Source organism: Odocoileus virginianus, chromosome 16 (genome assembly GCF_023699985.2).
Source record: "Odocoileus virginianus isolate 20LAN1187 ecotype Illinois chromosome 16, Ovbor_1.2, whole genome shotgun sequence".
Classification (NCBI taxonomy): Eukaryota; Metazoa; Chordata; class Mammalia; order Artiodactyla; family Cervidae; genus Odocoileus; species Odocoileus virginianus.
This window is the reverse complement of record NC_069689.1, coordinates 45,435,778-45,450,468: the sequence shown is the minus strand read 5'-3', so window position 1 is coordinate 45,450,468 and position 14,691 is coordinate 45,435,778. Positions and strand designations below refer to the sequence as shown.

Genomic DNA, 14,691 nt, shown 5'->3' with positions numbered 1-14,691 from the left:
CCAGGGTGTAAGCAAACACCTTGTAAGTGTCCCCAGCATCATGACTTGCTGGGGCTGTAACGGGTGGCAGCAGCTTTTAGCTCCCGCCCAATCCCAGTCCCAAACAAACTGGGACAGCTGGTCGCCAGACTCACGTCTGAACATAGCAACGAACAAGGTGACCCAGAGCCAGGTGGCCGGAAAGACCGTGGTGGTGCTCTGACCTCTGCTTTTCTGTTGCTGCAGGCCCTGCACCCAGAGCCAGCTATGTCTGCTTTCAGGGGGGCATTGTTTACACCCTCCTCCACCGTCTTCCAGAGTCTTCAGCCTTTCAGCAGCCCCCAAATGCTGCGAGGTGGTCGGTCCGCATCCATCCCAGCCAGAGGCCAACACCAGCGGGCCCGGCCTCTGACCCGCGCAGGCGCACAAGCGCGCTCCCCACTCCGGTTCCATGGATTCCCAGTCCAGCTGCGTGGTGGTGACCGGTAAGGCGACTTTTGTGCTTTCCACTTGCTGCTGCCTTTAGCCTGACCGTGGAATGCGCACTTGCCTAATCCTGATCATAAATAGTTCCCTCGTGGCGTGGCGGTGGAGGGGAGGGGCGGGGAGTGTGGCAACTGGCGGTGCCAAGAATTCCGAATGAAGCTAACTTCCTGCTATGCCCTGTTTAAAAAAAAAAACCAACCAGGGGATGGAGAGGCTTTTCTGCTTCTGTCGTGTCATTCACTTCAAATAACCCTTGAGCACACAGTGGTGCCCACATGCGGCTTAGACCTTTGTCCTTCAGCCCACGGGGGTGTCGGGAAGCGGAGGCTGGGGCCCCTGTGGCATCTACTAGGGTGCAAACTATTAATAGGCAGCAAGGAAGGGGAGCAGGGAGCCCAGAAAGAAAGAAGGGGGTGGTGACCACCCCAAAGGGGGCACATAGCTCCCACGCAAACTGGAGACTTTGCAGCCACGCGGGGAACTCTCAGCACCCTCTGAGAGCCACCAGTTAGACTTTGAGCCCCAAAAGGAATGGTGGCCACCCACTCCTACCTTTTACCAGCGCATTCCAAATCAACCCCAGACACCCCCAGTCATTGTCACAGCTGGTCCCTGGAGGGCTTGATTTCTTCACACAGCTCTTTATTTTTAGTCAGTCACATTTGGCATATTTGAAGTTTTCTGAATTGTGTGGATGAAGGAAACAAGAGACAAGGGTTTCTGTGTGTGTGGGAAATTGAACGTTACCTATTTTAATATTTTCAGACTATAATCAAATTCCTGTTAACCTTCTGAGAAAATGAAAGTTCTTTCGAAAGCCTTTTATCTCCCTTGTTCTCATTTGTGTTATTTTGGGTATTAGAGATTGGTTCAAATTACCCTTGAATTCCTAAGGACACTATAACCTGATAAATGTGATACTTGTCACAAATGAAATCTGAATGCTGAAGCACCAGGGCAGGTCTTAGACTCACATCAATGACCCCTGCCTCTGTCCTGTCAGCTTGAGATTTGCTGGCAAACTCTAGATTGTTTGATGGTACTTGATAATCAGTGGTGATTTGGGAATGCCCACTGGCTTCCAGAGCGTGGCCTTCCTTTATTAAAAATGCTCTGAGCTGCCAGGGGCGGTCTTTTCATTTAATTGGATCTGCTTCACATGTAAATCTCGCCAAGACATTGGCACATAGACAGATGGTGAGGGACCAAGAACTCTGACAAACTGCCCCAAGACCAAGGCTTCAGACTGGCCCCACACAGTGATGATGGGAGACAGAAAGCCTGCCTCCCTCCAAAGGGCCTCTCCTGATTCCAGGAGATTTCTCCAGCCACTTTTCACAAGTTCCGCCCGAGGGCCTGCCACGTGTAAAGTGTAAGGTTTGACCATGCAAAGCAAAAGCCTCAGACCTTCATTTGCTGAGTTCTTTTGCCTAATTGAAAACAGATAAGAGATGATCTGAGTACACTGATCTGAATATGATTCTAAAGCAGTATGTGATTTGGCGGGGACTAAAAATGTCACTGCATTTTTAGTATGCCTGCAGTCATCCCAGAAGGTACTTGGTTTCCCAGTGGTTTTTCCTTAGTCTCAATATTTTCCTTTTTTTTTTTTTTTTTTTTTTTGCTTGGCGACTCAGTCTTATTTATTCTATAGGACTCAGTCAAAGTCAGAAAATACCACTAGATTTCCTGGGACATCCTGCCTCAAACTTTTCTCTTCCCTGAGAAAGTTTTACCCTTTGTGAGTCAAACTTGTGAGTGCTATATACCCAGAGGTTCCCGAACTTCAGAGGCACAGTCTTCTCCAGAACTGGCTTCTGCTCTAAAGGTTGGAGGTCCAGGGGTGGGGATAGGGGCAGGGTTCCAAGGGTTGGTAGTTAATCATAGCTCCTCCCTATGTTGGAATCATGATTTGAGAAATGCCTCCCAGGAATCAGATTCAGTTCAGTTCAGTTCAGTTCAGTCGCTCAGTCGTGTCTGACTCTTTGCAACCCCATGAATTGCAGCACACCAGGCCTCCATATCCATCACCAAATCCTGGAGTTTATCCAGAAAAAAGGAAAGTTATACCCATTTGAATGCAGAGTTCCAAAGAATAGCAAGGAGAGATAAGAAAGCCTTCCTCAGTGATCAATGCAAAGAAATAGAGGAAAACAATAGAATGGGAAAGACTAGAGATCTCTTCAAGAAAATTAGAGATACCAAGGGAACTTTTCATGCAAAGATGAGCTCAATAAAGGAATCAGACTGCTAGAATTTAAAGCCTCACCTGGTAAAGCTGAGCTGGAGAATGCTATTTCCACCTGCAGCCCACTGCCCCCAACCCTGCAGTGAGTCCCTCCCCAGTCATAGACCCATCTGCCAGTAGCTGACCTTCCCTACAGGGTCAGGCAGGAACCACTGAGCCCTGAACATGGGCCGCACTGCAGGAGAGATGAAGGAAGAGGCCCCAGGGGCCTGGTCCCTCCTCCTGGCACACCATCCTAGGGGGCTTGTGATGGTTAATTTCGTGTGTCAACTTGACTGGACCATGGAGTGCCCAGACCTCTGGTTAAACATCCTTTCTGGATGTGTCTATGAGGGTATTTCTGGAGGAGCTTAGCGTTTAAATCAGTGGGCTCAGGAAAGCAGTGCCCTCCCCAGCATGGGTGGGCGTCATCTAATTCATTAAAGGCACGAATAGAATAAAAAGCCCAGGAAGGTTGAATTCCCTTGGTCTGAAGACATGGACTGATACATCAGTCTTCTGCCCTCAAATGGGCGCTCCTGGTTCTCGGGCCTTCAGCCCCAGGCTGAAATTTGCTCCACTGGCTCTCCTGGGTCTGCAGTTTGTAGATGGCAGACAGATCTGGGGAATTCTCAGTCTCCATAATAACGTAAGCCAATACCTTGTAATAAATCGCCCCCATACATATATATATATACATATATATATATATATGCAGATATATATGTATATATATATACATACATACCTGTACACGTCTCTCAATTTCTGGAGAGAGAAATAGGGCCTGAAGTACAGGTGAAATCTCAGCATGGAAAAGAAAGGGCAGGACCCCTGACCGATAGGCTTGGTGCCCAGATGGGGGGTTTGGGGCTGAGAAATGGTGACATCAAATGATCAGAGAGAATAGGACAGACCAAGGATCTAGTTGGAGCCCATCCCATGCTAATGGGAGAGACAGTGAAAAAGGATTTAGCATTTGCTGAGCACCTACTAGATTCCGGAACTAATACATGCCGTACTCAGCATTGTTTAATCGGCCCCAGGAGGTACATACCTGCCACCACCATGAAGGTGAGCACTTGGCACTGCTTCCCGTACTCCAGGCAGTATTGCAGATGCTCCACTTTATTGATTTATTCAATCTGAAAACCACTCTATTAGACTAGTATGATTAGTGCCCATTTTACTGATGAGAAAGCCAAAGCACTGAAGCTGAGTAACTTGCTCACGATCACCGCGCTGCTAAGTGGTGGGGCTGAGATCAGATGCAACAGCAGAAGCCTGAACCCAAACACTGAGGTCTCCAACCACTCCTGGCTGTCGTCAGACCATGGCCTGAGCTTTGATGGGCCACTCTATGGTGTGGATGCCATAAAAAGGAGCAGCAATCAGTGAGAGGGTGAGGGAGTTCCTCTCCCCAGGCCAGCAGAGAACCTTTCCTAAGCTAGTCCCAGAGGGGGCTTGCTGTCCTCCCCAAAGCAAAATTCTACTTAATTTCCTTTTATTAGAGATCATAATAAATTGCAGTTAAATGACATAATCGTACACAATGTAGATCAGTGTTCCCTGTTCAAGGAACAACCCCTTCTGTCCACAAGCCTCATCCAGCTCTCTCTCCTTCCCCGTGTAAAGGCCTCCCCATTCTCTTCCGTGGGGCTGTCCTCGCCCAGGCTCCCTCCCTGCAGCTCCTCTGCCTCTCCCCCACGCCCACAGAGTCCTGGCTCACCCCCGCTTCCTCCTGGAGACGTCCCCAATCACCTCTACTCCAGTTGCTCTCTCCCCCTGTGAAGTATTCCGATCCTAGTTGTTCAAAGCCTTGCTAGTCCAAGTGTGGTGAAAGCCAGTAGCATTAGTACAACTGGGGAGCTGGTTAGGAGCTCAGAATCTCCAGCATCACCCCAGACCTGCCCAATCAGATTCTATATTTTAATAAGATATACATGCACTTTAGCATTTGAGAAACTCTGGACCAAATCGCACTTTTTTTTTTACATTTTGAAATAATTATAGATTCACAAGAATTTGCCAAGAAATGTATAGCATGGTCCCCTAGAGCCAGACCCCCAATGTTAACATCTTCAGTGTCAGAGCTAAGATACTGACCTTGGTATAACTCTGTGTATATGTGCACACATGTGCATAGCTCTGTGCAGTTTTATCCCGTGCTTAACTTCATGTAACCACCAGCATCGAGATAAATAACAGAACCAAAATCACAAGGTTTCCTTGAATTATACCTTTAGAACCACACTCACCCTTTCCCCTATCTCTAACTCCTGGTAACCACTAATCTGTTCTCCATCTCTATAATTAATTTTATAAATGTAAATTATAATTTACAAATATTATATATAGGTAGAAGCATACAATGTGTATCATTTTGAGATTGGCTTTTTTTTTTCATCCAAGTTGTGTATACCAATAATTCCTTCATTTTTAAAGCAATTTTAGTAGCTTTATTGAGATGTAATTCACATGCTATAAAATTTACTCATTTAAAGCGTACAGTTCAATGGCTTTTAGTGTAGTCACAGTTATGCACTTATCACCACAATAAATTTTAGAACATTTTCATTACCCTGAAAAGAAACTCGACTCCCTCATCCTCATCCCTACTCCCCCCCCACACACACACACACACACACACACACACACACACACCCTCAAGCTCAGTCTTTATAGGTGGCCAATCCGGACGTGTCACATAAATGGAATGATGCACTTTTGTAACTGTTCTCATTCACTGAGCTTAATGTTTTCAAGCTTCATCCATACTGTCATATGTTCATAACACTTCATTCATTTTTACCGCCAAATAGTATGCCATTGTATGGCTAATACCAATTTTGTTTATTCATCGTCAGCCGATGGACCTGAGTTGTCCCCACTTTTGTATTTTCACTGCTCAGCAGTATTCTATGATCTGGATGAACCAGCTTATTTAACCATCCACTCATTGAAAGACATTGGGGTGATTGTTCTAGCTATGGGCTATTACAAATAAAGCTGCAGGGAACATCTGTGTACAAGTTTCCGTGTAAGTTTTTATTTCTCTGGGGTAAATATGGAGCAGAGAAAGTCCTTGGAAGTCCACTTTCAGTTTTAAAAGACCCTGTCAAACTCTTTCCCAGTGGCCACACCATTTTACCTTGCCACCAACAGTGTCCTGTGACCCAGGACACTGGGTCATCCTCGTCAGCTTTTGGTATTACCAGTATTTCTGTCTTAGCCTCTCTGATAGCAATATAGTGACATCTCACTGTGACTTTAGTTGGTATTTCTCTGATGGCTAATGATGTTGAACAGTTTTTCATGTGCTTATTTGCCACCTGTATGTCCTCTCCAGGGAAATGTTTCTTTATGTCTTTCCCCCTTTTCTAGTTGGACTCTCTTTGAAAGTTGAGTTTTGAGAGTTCCTTATACATTCTGCATACAATGCCTTTGTCAGATATGTGATTCGCAGCTGTCTGCAGCATGTCTTTTCATCCTCTCAGCAGGATCTTTTGCAGAGCAAAAGATTTTCATTTGGATGAGGTCCACTTTCTCATTTTTTACTTTTGTGGATCGTGCACTTGGTATCAAGTCTAAGAACTCTTCGCCTAACACTCGGTCCCAAGATTTTCACCACTAAGCCCCCAAAAGTTTTATTATTTTACTTATTATATTTGAATCCATGATCCATGTGGAATTAATTTTTGTATACAATGTAGGCTGAGGGATCCGTTTTTTTTTTTGACGGGTGTCTGATTTTGCAGCCCTATCTGTTGAAAGGCTATTCCATCTCCATTGAGTTGCTCTTGCGCCTTTGGTCAAACAATTGGGCATACTCACATGGGTGTGTTTCCGGCTCTACACAGCATGCGTTGTAACTGAACATATATGCACACACCTCTGGAGCCCTCCTACTTGGCGGTGGATCAGCTCCACATTCCTTTTGGGCTCCCCCACAACACCTCACATAAGAGGATTGGGAAATGCTCCCAGATTGGTAAGGTTGCAAGCCTCCACAGGAAAGGGGCGTGTGGAGCCCCCCTGACCCTTGATGGCCCCAGGAACCACAAGAGGTCCCCACGGAGGTGTGGGGAGCAGCGCAGAAGCAGAGACACCTCGGCCCAAGCCTGGCCTGAGCAAACCAGACTGTCTTTGGTTTCAGGTTTCGGGCCCTTCCGGCAGCACTTGGTGAATTCCAGCTGGGAAGCGGTGAAGGTAAAATCCCTACAAGCCCAGACCCAGGAACTCAGGGCCCAGCTGGTTCCTTCTGTGGTTCTGGAAAACCCAGCTTATAGTCCCCTTGGTGACCAGATCCACATGGGAAGGGAGAGAACACACACTGCGTGCCCTGGCACACGCTCCAGGCTTTGGTCCTCGGGGTGACTCACCTGCACCCCGGGGCCCATCGAGCTCAGCAGTAAGAAAACAGGCTAAAAGGACGCCCTGGGAGGGATGGAGTGGCCTAGGCAGGCTCTGCTGCCCTGAGAACTGAAGACACCTTCTGGTTGCGGGGTCTCAGGAAAGTCACAGCCCCCAGCCTCAGTGTCCTCATTCATGCAATGGGGGAATACTAGTGCTGACCTCCAGGGTGGATCTGAGAAATAAGAGAGGCAAGTGTGTGAAGCAAAGAAGCTTGTAAGTCTATAAAGGTAACTTTATAAAGCATAGCGCTTGGCACATGGTAAGAGCTTAATACATGATTATTATTATAGACAACATGGCTTAATTTTTAAGGAAGTAATCAGAAGAAAGTGCATCCTTGGACAGGACATGAAGGGTGGTCTCGTCTGTAGAGCAGACCCCTCCTCCCTGAACCAATTGCTTCACTTGTACCCTTCTCCACACGGTGTCACTTAGAGGCTCAGAGCACAGCCGGCTATTTATTCACACTTGACCATCAATTTCATGCCTCTGCTGGATCAAGCCAAAGGTGGAGTCTTGAGTCTATTCTCAGAGTTTCCCAGTCAAGCTGAAAATGCAGCAAAACCACTTGAATCGTGCATTGTCAGCCACTGTAGCATTGATTTTCTAGCCTGTCTGCACAGATGCAGTCAAGGAAACTCTCCACTCTTGAGTTAGAACTTGGGTTTTTTTCAACCAGCAAAAAAACTCAGAGAACCCCAGGCTCACTGCCAAGCCCCACTGCTGCACATAACATGCCAGAAAGGCTAGGTCAGGGCTTTATGAGTTTCTGGGTGTTTGCAGCCAGTTCCTCGAAAAACAAGACTTTTTCTGCTAAATCCAGCATGGGCCATGAGCCCTTCTTTTTGCAGTCATGAGAATGGGAAAGAGCCAGGCTGCCAGGGCCCTCCTCTCTGCGCCAACAGTTACAAGTCACTGAGCTTTTCTGTGCCTCAATTTTCTTATCTGCAAAATGGGAAGGTTGTAATGACTATAGGAATTAATTCATGTAAAGCCCTCAGAGCATGACAGAGTAACTGCTAATGTGCACAAATATTATTATTACTAAGAAACTACTCAAGTCAGTTTTCTCAGTTGTGGGCTAGTGGGCTAATTGGAGATCCACACAGGGAATGGAATGAGGGAAGAGATTTTTTGGTACATTTAAGATTCACCGATAAAGCTGGAAAAGCAGGGCAGAAGGGCAGAAACAGAAGCAGGCTAGGGGTTTCCGGGAAGAGGGAAGCAGAATGGCAAACTAGGTGCTCTGAGGCGCCCTCCACCTGCAGATGAACTAGGTAAGACAGACTTCTGTGGATTGCTGGGCATACAGCTGTAAAGGAAAGCTCGTGTACATCATACCATGCACATAGACACATCACACATACCCAGGGCTGCAGCCTGTAGGAGTGAGCAGTCAACAACCACAACACAAAAAGGCAGGAAGGGCACATGCCATTATCAACATTGTCATTAGCAAAGGGGTTAGAATGAAACCAAAACTCTTTCTGTAAGCTGGACGCTTGAAGGGGCATCCTGTGGTCTCTAGCATCCAGACTCCCAACAAAGTATATGCAATTTCTCTTGATTTTTTAAAGCCTCAGATTTTCCACAAACTGAAGTAAGTTAGGGGCTTCTCTAGAGGCTCAGTCGATAAAGAATCTTTCCTCAGTGAAGGAGACTTGGGTTTGATCCCTGGGTCAGGAAGATCCCCTGGAGAAGGAAACGGCAACCCACTCCAGTATTCTTGCCTGGGAAATCCCATGGACAGAGGAGCCTGGCAGGCTACAGTCCACAGTCCTTGGGGTCGGAAGAGTCAGACACAACTTAGCAACTAAACCACCACTACTGCCGCTGCCCAAAATAAGCTCAGCATTTACTTCCAATCAAAGATCACCAAATATGCAAAGAAACAAACTACCCTGAGTAAGAATGAGCAAAAGCAGGTTTAGAACCTGAAGAATCAGTTTCTAAGTCATTCTGCTAGATATTATCAGAAAATAGCATAATTGTATATGGAATGTTTGAAACAATAATGATAGAATCACAAAAAGCAAGCAAAAAGGCTATCAAAAGATTAGGCAAATTGTAAAAGGGAGTAATAGAGCCTATAAAAATTTAAAACACAATTGTTGAAATGAAGAGTTTAACAGATGACTTAAAAGACAGTTTCGAATTATGCTAAGTAAAAGATGCCAGTCACAAAAAAATATAATATTTGTGAAATTATTATAATGAAAATAATAATAAATGGCTGATTGTGGGCTTCCCTGGTGGCTTGGATGTTAAAGAATTTACCTGCAGTGCAGGAGACCCGAGTTCCATCCCTGGGTCGGGAAGATCCCCTGAAGAAGGTAATGGCTACCCACTCCAATAATCTTACCTGAAAAATCCCATGGACAGAGGAATCTGGCGGGCCATGGGGTTGTAAAGAGTTGGACATGACTGAGTGACTAACGGTGTCACTTTTACTTTTTCAAGCTTAAATGTAAAGGATTGAACTAAAATATAGGACAGTGAAGGCATAGAAATCAAGAGGAGTGACTGAGTGTTCTAAGGCCCTTGCATCGACAGGCATCCTGATGTCAAATCAAATTCAGACTTTGTTAAGCTTTATATATACATATAGTAAATATAAATACAGAAATGTGTATGTATATATGTATACATAAATACATATGTGTGTATATGTATGTGTGTATATATATATATATACATATATATATAGTTGAAGTCTAGTTGATTTTAATTAAAGTACAGATCTACAGTGTTGTCTTAGTTTCCGGTATACAGCAATATATTCAGTTATATATATATATGTGTGTGTGTATGTATATACTCTTTTTCAGATTCCTTTCTATTATAAGATATTCAATATAGTTTCCTGTGCTGTGTAGAAGGCTCTTGTTTATCTATTTTATATATAGTAGTGTGTATCTGTTAATCCCAAACTCCTAATTTATCCTTCCTCCTTCCCCCTTTAGTAACTATAAAATTTTTTCTGTGCCTGTGAATTTTTTTTGTTTTATAAATGAGTTCATTTGTATCAGTTTTTAGATTCCACATATTAGTGATATCATATGATATTTGTCTTTCTCTGTCTGACTTCATTTAGCATGATAATCTCTAGTTCCATTCATGTTGCTGCAAATCAGTTCATTTCAGTCGCTCAGTCATGTCCAACTCTTTGTGACCCCATGACTGCAGCACGCCAGGCCTCCCTGTCTATCACCAACTCCCAGAGTTTACTCAAACTCATGTCCATCAAGTCGGTGATATCATCCAACCATCTCATCCTCTGTCATCCCCTTCTCCCAACTTCAGTTTTTCCCAGCATCAGGGTCTTTTCCAGTGAGTCAGTTCTTTGCATCAGGTGGCCAAAGTACTGGAGTTTCAGCTTCAGCATCAGTCCTTCCAGTGAACACCCAGGACTGGTCTCCTTTAGGATGGACTGGTTGGATCTCCTTGCAGTCCAAGGGACTCTCAAGAGTCTTCTCCAGCACCACAGTTCAAAAGCATCAATTCTTCGGCGCTCAGCTTTCTTTATGGTCCAACTCTCACATCCATACGTGACTACTGGAAAAACCATAGCTTTGACTATACAGACCTTTGTTGGCAAAGTAATGTCTCTGCAAATGGCATTACTTAGTTCTCTTTTATGGCTGAGTAATAGTCCATTGTGTATGTACCACATCTTCCTTCTATTCACCTATTGATGGGCGCTTAGGCTGTTTCCGTGTCTTGGTTATTATAAACAGTGCTGACATGAATGTTGGAGTACATGCGTCTTTTTGAGTTAAAGTTTCTGTCCCTTTCAGATATAAGCCCAGGAGTGGGGTTGCTGGATCATGAGTTAACTCTGTTTTTAGTTTTTAGAGGAACCTCCGTATTGTTCTCCATAGTGGCTGCACCAGTTTTTTTGTTGTTGTTGTTGTTGTTTTGTTTTTTTCATTTATTTTTATTAGTTGGAGGCTAATTACTTCACAACATTTCAGTGGGTTTTGTCATACATTGACATGAATCAGCCATGGAGTTACATGTATTCCCCATCCCGATCCCCCCTCCCACCTCCCTCTCCACCTGATTCCTCTGGGTCTTCCCAGTGCACCAGGCCTGAGCACTTGTCTCATGCATCCCACCTGGGCTGGTGATCTGTTTCACTATAGATAATATACATGCTGTTCTCTAGAAACATCCCACCCTCGCCTTCTCCCACAGAGTCCAAAAGTCTGTTCTGTAAATCTGTGTCTCTTTTTCTGTTTTGCATATAGGGTTATCATTACCATCTTTCTAAATTCCATATATATGTGTTAGTATGCTGTAATGTTCTTTATCTTTCTGGCTTACTTCACTCTGTATAATGGGCTCCAGTTTCATCCATCTCATTAGAACTGATTCAAATGAATTCTTTTTAATGGCTGAGTAATATTCCATGGTGTATATGTACCACAGCTTCCTCATCCATTCATCTGCTGATGGGCATCTAGGTTGCTTCCATGTCCTGGCTATTATGAACAGTGCTGCGATGAACACTGGGGTGCACGTGTCTCTTTCAGATCTGGTTTCCTCAGTGTGTATGCCCAGAAGTGGTATTGCTGGGTCATATGGCAGTTCTATTTCCAGCTTTTTAAGAAATCTCCACACTGTTTTCCATAGTGGCTGTACTAGTTTGCATTCCCACCAACAGTGTAAGAGGGTTCCCTTTTCTCCACACCCTCTCCAGCATTTATTGCTTGTAGACTTTTAGATAGCAGCCATCCTGACTGGCGTGAGATGGTACCTCATTGTGGTTTTGATTTGCATTTCTCTGGTAATGTGTGATGTTGAGCATCTTTTCATGTGTTTGTTAGTGGCTGCACCAGTTTACATTCCCACCGATAGTGTAAGAGGCTTTCCATTTCTCCATACCCTCTCTAGCATTTATTATTTGTAGACTTTTTTATGATGAGCATTCTGACTGGTGTGAGGTGGTACCTCATTGTAGTTTGACTTGCATTTCTCCAATAATTAACGATGTGGAGCATTTTTTCATGTGGAGCATCTTTTCATCTGTTTGCCCCATCTGTATATCTTCTTTGAAGAAATGTCTATTTAGGTCTGCCCATTTTTTGATTGGGTGTTTTTTTTTTATATTGGGCTGTTTGCATAATTTGGAAATTAATCTCTTGTTGGTTGCATTATTTACAAATATTTTCTCCCATTCTGTAGGCTGTCTTTTCATTTTGTTTATGATTTCCTTTGCTGTGCAAAAGCTTATAAGTTTAGTTAATCATTTGTTTATTTTATTAACATTACGAGATGAATTCAAAAGGAAAATTGGTGCAATTTATGTCAAAGTTTTCTGCTTATGTTTTCCACTAGGAGTTTTATAGTATCTGATCTTACATTTAGGTCTTTAATCCATTTTCATTTTATTTTTGTATATGGTATTAGAGACTGTTCTAATTTCCCTGTTTCATGTGTAGCTATCAAGTAGTCCCAGTATCACTTATTGAAGAGATTGTCTTTTCTCCATTGTATATCCTTGCCTCCTTTGTCATAAATCGATTGACCACAAGTGAAGAGATTATTTCTGGGATTTCTATCTTGTTCCCTTGATCAGTGTGTCTGTTTTTGTGCCACTACCATACTGTTTTGATTACTGTAGCTTTATTGTGTGGTCTGAAGTCAGAATGTGTGACTACTCCAGCTGCATTCTTCTTTCTCAAGATTGTTTTGACTATTCAGGGTCTTTTGTGTTTTCATATAAATTAAACAAAAAAATTTTTTTTGTTCTGGTTCTGCGAAAAATGCCCTTGGTAATTTGATAGGGATTGTGTTGAATCTAGATTGCTTTGGGCAGAATGGTCATTTTAACAATATTGTTTCTTCCAACTCAAGAACAAGGTATATCTTTCCATCTGGTTGAGTCATCTTCAGTTTCTTTAATCACCATCTTATAGTTTTCTGAGTATAGGTCTTTTGCCACCTTAGGTAGTTTTATTCCGAGGTATTTTACTCTTTTTGATGTGGTGGTAGATGGAATTGTTTTTAGCTTTTCACCATTGAGTATGATGTTAACTGTGAGTTTGTCATACATGACTTCTATTATGTTGAGGTATGCTCCCTCTCTGCCCATGCTCTGGAGAGTTTTTATCATAAGTGGATGTTGAATTTTATCAAGAGTGTAGTCTGCATCTACTGAAATGATCATATGGTTTTTATTCTTTAACTTGTTAGTGTGGAATATCACATTGATTGATTTGCAGACATTGAAAAATTCTACCATATTTGGAATAAATCCATATATATATGTATAATTTGATAGGGATTGCATTGAGTTGCATTGCATTGTATATGTATATACATATATATATGGCAAAATTTCAAGAATAACTATGAAGAGTAGAAAAAATTTGTGACTTCCAAGAGAGCTCAGAAACAAAACAGAATACAAAAAACAAATGAACAAAACTTTAATCAAAGGGGCCAAAAATCACCCATAGAAAATCTGCTGAATACTAATTATTATAGCTTGTCCCAATGACACTGGCTGCTGCGTACTCCCACTGGCATTATTGTTGCCCTGGGAAGCTGGAAGTTTCTTCTATCAGAGAGATTTGCTGATTCGAAATCAAAGATGAGCGCATCTGACTGGGTGATCATGCTCTGGCCTCAATGAGATTGATCTTTTCAGCATTTGTGAGGGGAGCTGGGCCCTGCCTTCCACCAAGACCCTAATTTTATGGCTCACCCCAATCAGAGGAAGGCCAAAGAAATAGTAATGTTGATGTATATATAAAATATTATGTCAGCTCTTCTCAGTTCAACATATATGTGTGTGTGTGTGTCTGTGTGTGTGTGTGTGTGTGTGTGTGTATGTATGCAGTTCCTGAATTGGAAGACAGTTGTACTCATCTCACACACTAGCAAAATAATGCTCAAAATTCTCCAAGCCAAGCTTAAACGGTACATGAATCGTGAACTTCCAGATTTAGAAGCTGGATTTAGAAAGGCAGAGGAACCTTAGATCAAATTGCCAACATCCATTGGATCATTGAAAAAACGAGAGTTCTAGAAATACATCTACTTCTGCTTTATTGATGCCAAAGCCTTTGACTGTATGGATCGCAACAAACTGTGGAAAATTCTTAAAAGAGATGGGAATACCAGATCACCTGACCTGCATCCTGAGAAATCTGTAAGCAGGTCACGAAGCTACAGTTAGAACCAGATATGGAACAATAAACCGGTTCCAAATTGGGAAAGGAGTACTTCAAGGCTGTATATTGTCACCCTGCTTATTTAACTTATATGCAGAATACATCATGAGAAATGCTGGGCTAGATGAAGCACAAGCTGGAATCAAGATGATTGCCAGGAAAAATATCAATAACTTCAGATACACAGATAACACCACCCTTATGGTAGAAAGTGAAGAAGAACTAAAGAGCTTCTTAATTAAAGTGAAAGAGGAGAGTGAAAAAGTTGGCTTAAAACTCAGCTTTCAGAAAACTAAGATCATGGCATCTTGTCCCATCACTTCATGGCAAATAGATGAGGAAACAATGGAAATGGTGACAGACTTTATTTTGGGGGGCTGCAAAATCACTGCAGATGGTGAC

The 14,691-nt window shown here is 43.1% G+C and overlaps 1 protein-coding gene across 2 annotated transcripts in view; it reads left to right on the top strand.

The window, feature by feature from the left end:
* Positions 1-217: 217 nt before the first annotated feature.
* PGPEP1L (pyroglutamyl-peptidase I like) overlaps positions 218-14,691 on the top strand; it is a 79,221-nt gene continuing 64,747 nt past the window's right edge. For both annotated transcript variants that reach the window (XM_020910913.2, XM_020910914.2), the window contains exons 1-2: positions 218-464; positions 6,849-6,901. In XM_020910913.2, the coding sequence (XP_020766572.2) occupies positions 431-464; positions 6,849-6,901 (87 nt within the window). In that variant the 5' untranslated portion in view covers positions 218-430. The remainder of the gene's footprint in view (positions 465-6,848; positions 6,902-14,691) is intronic.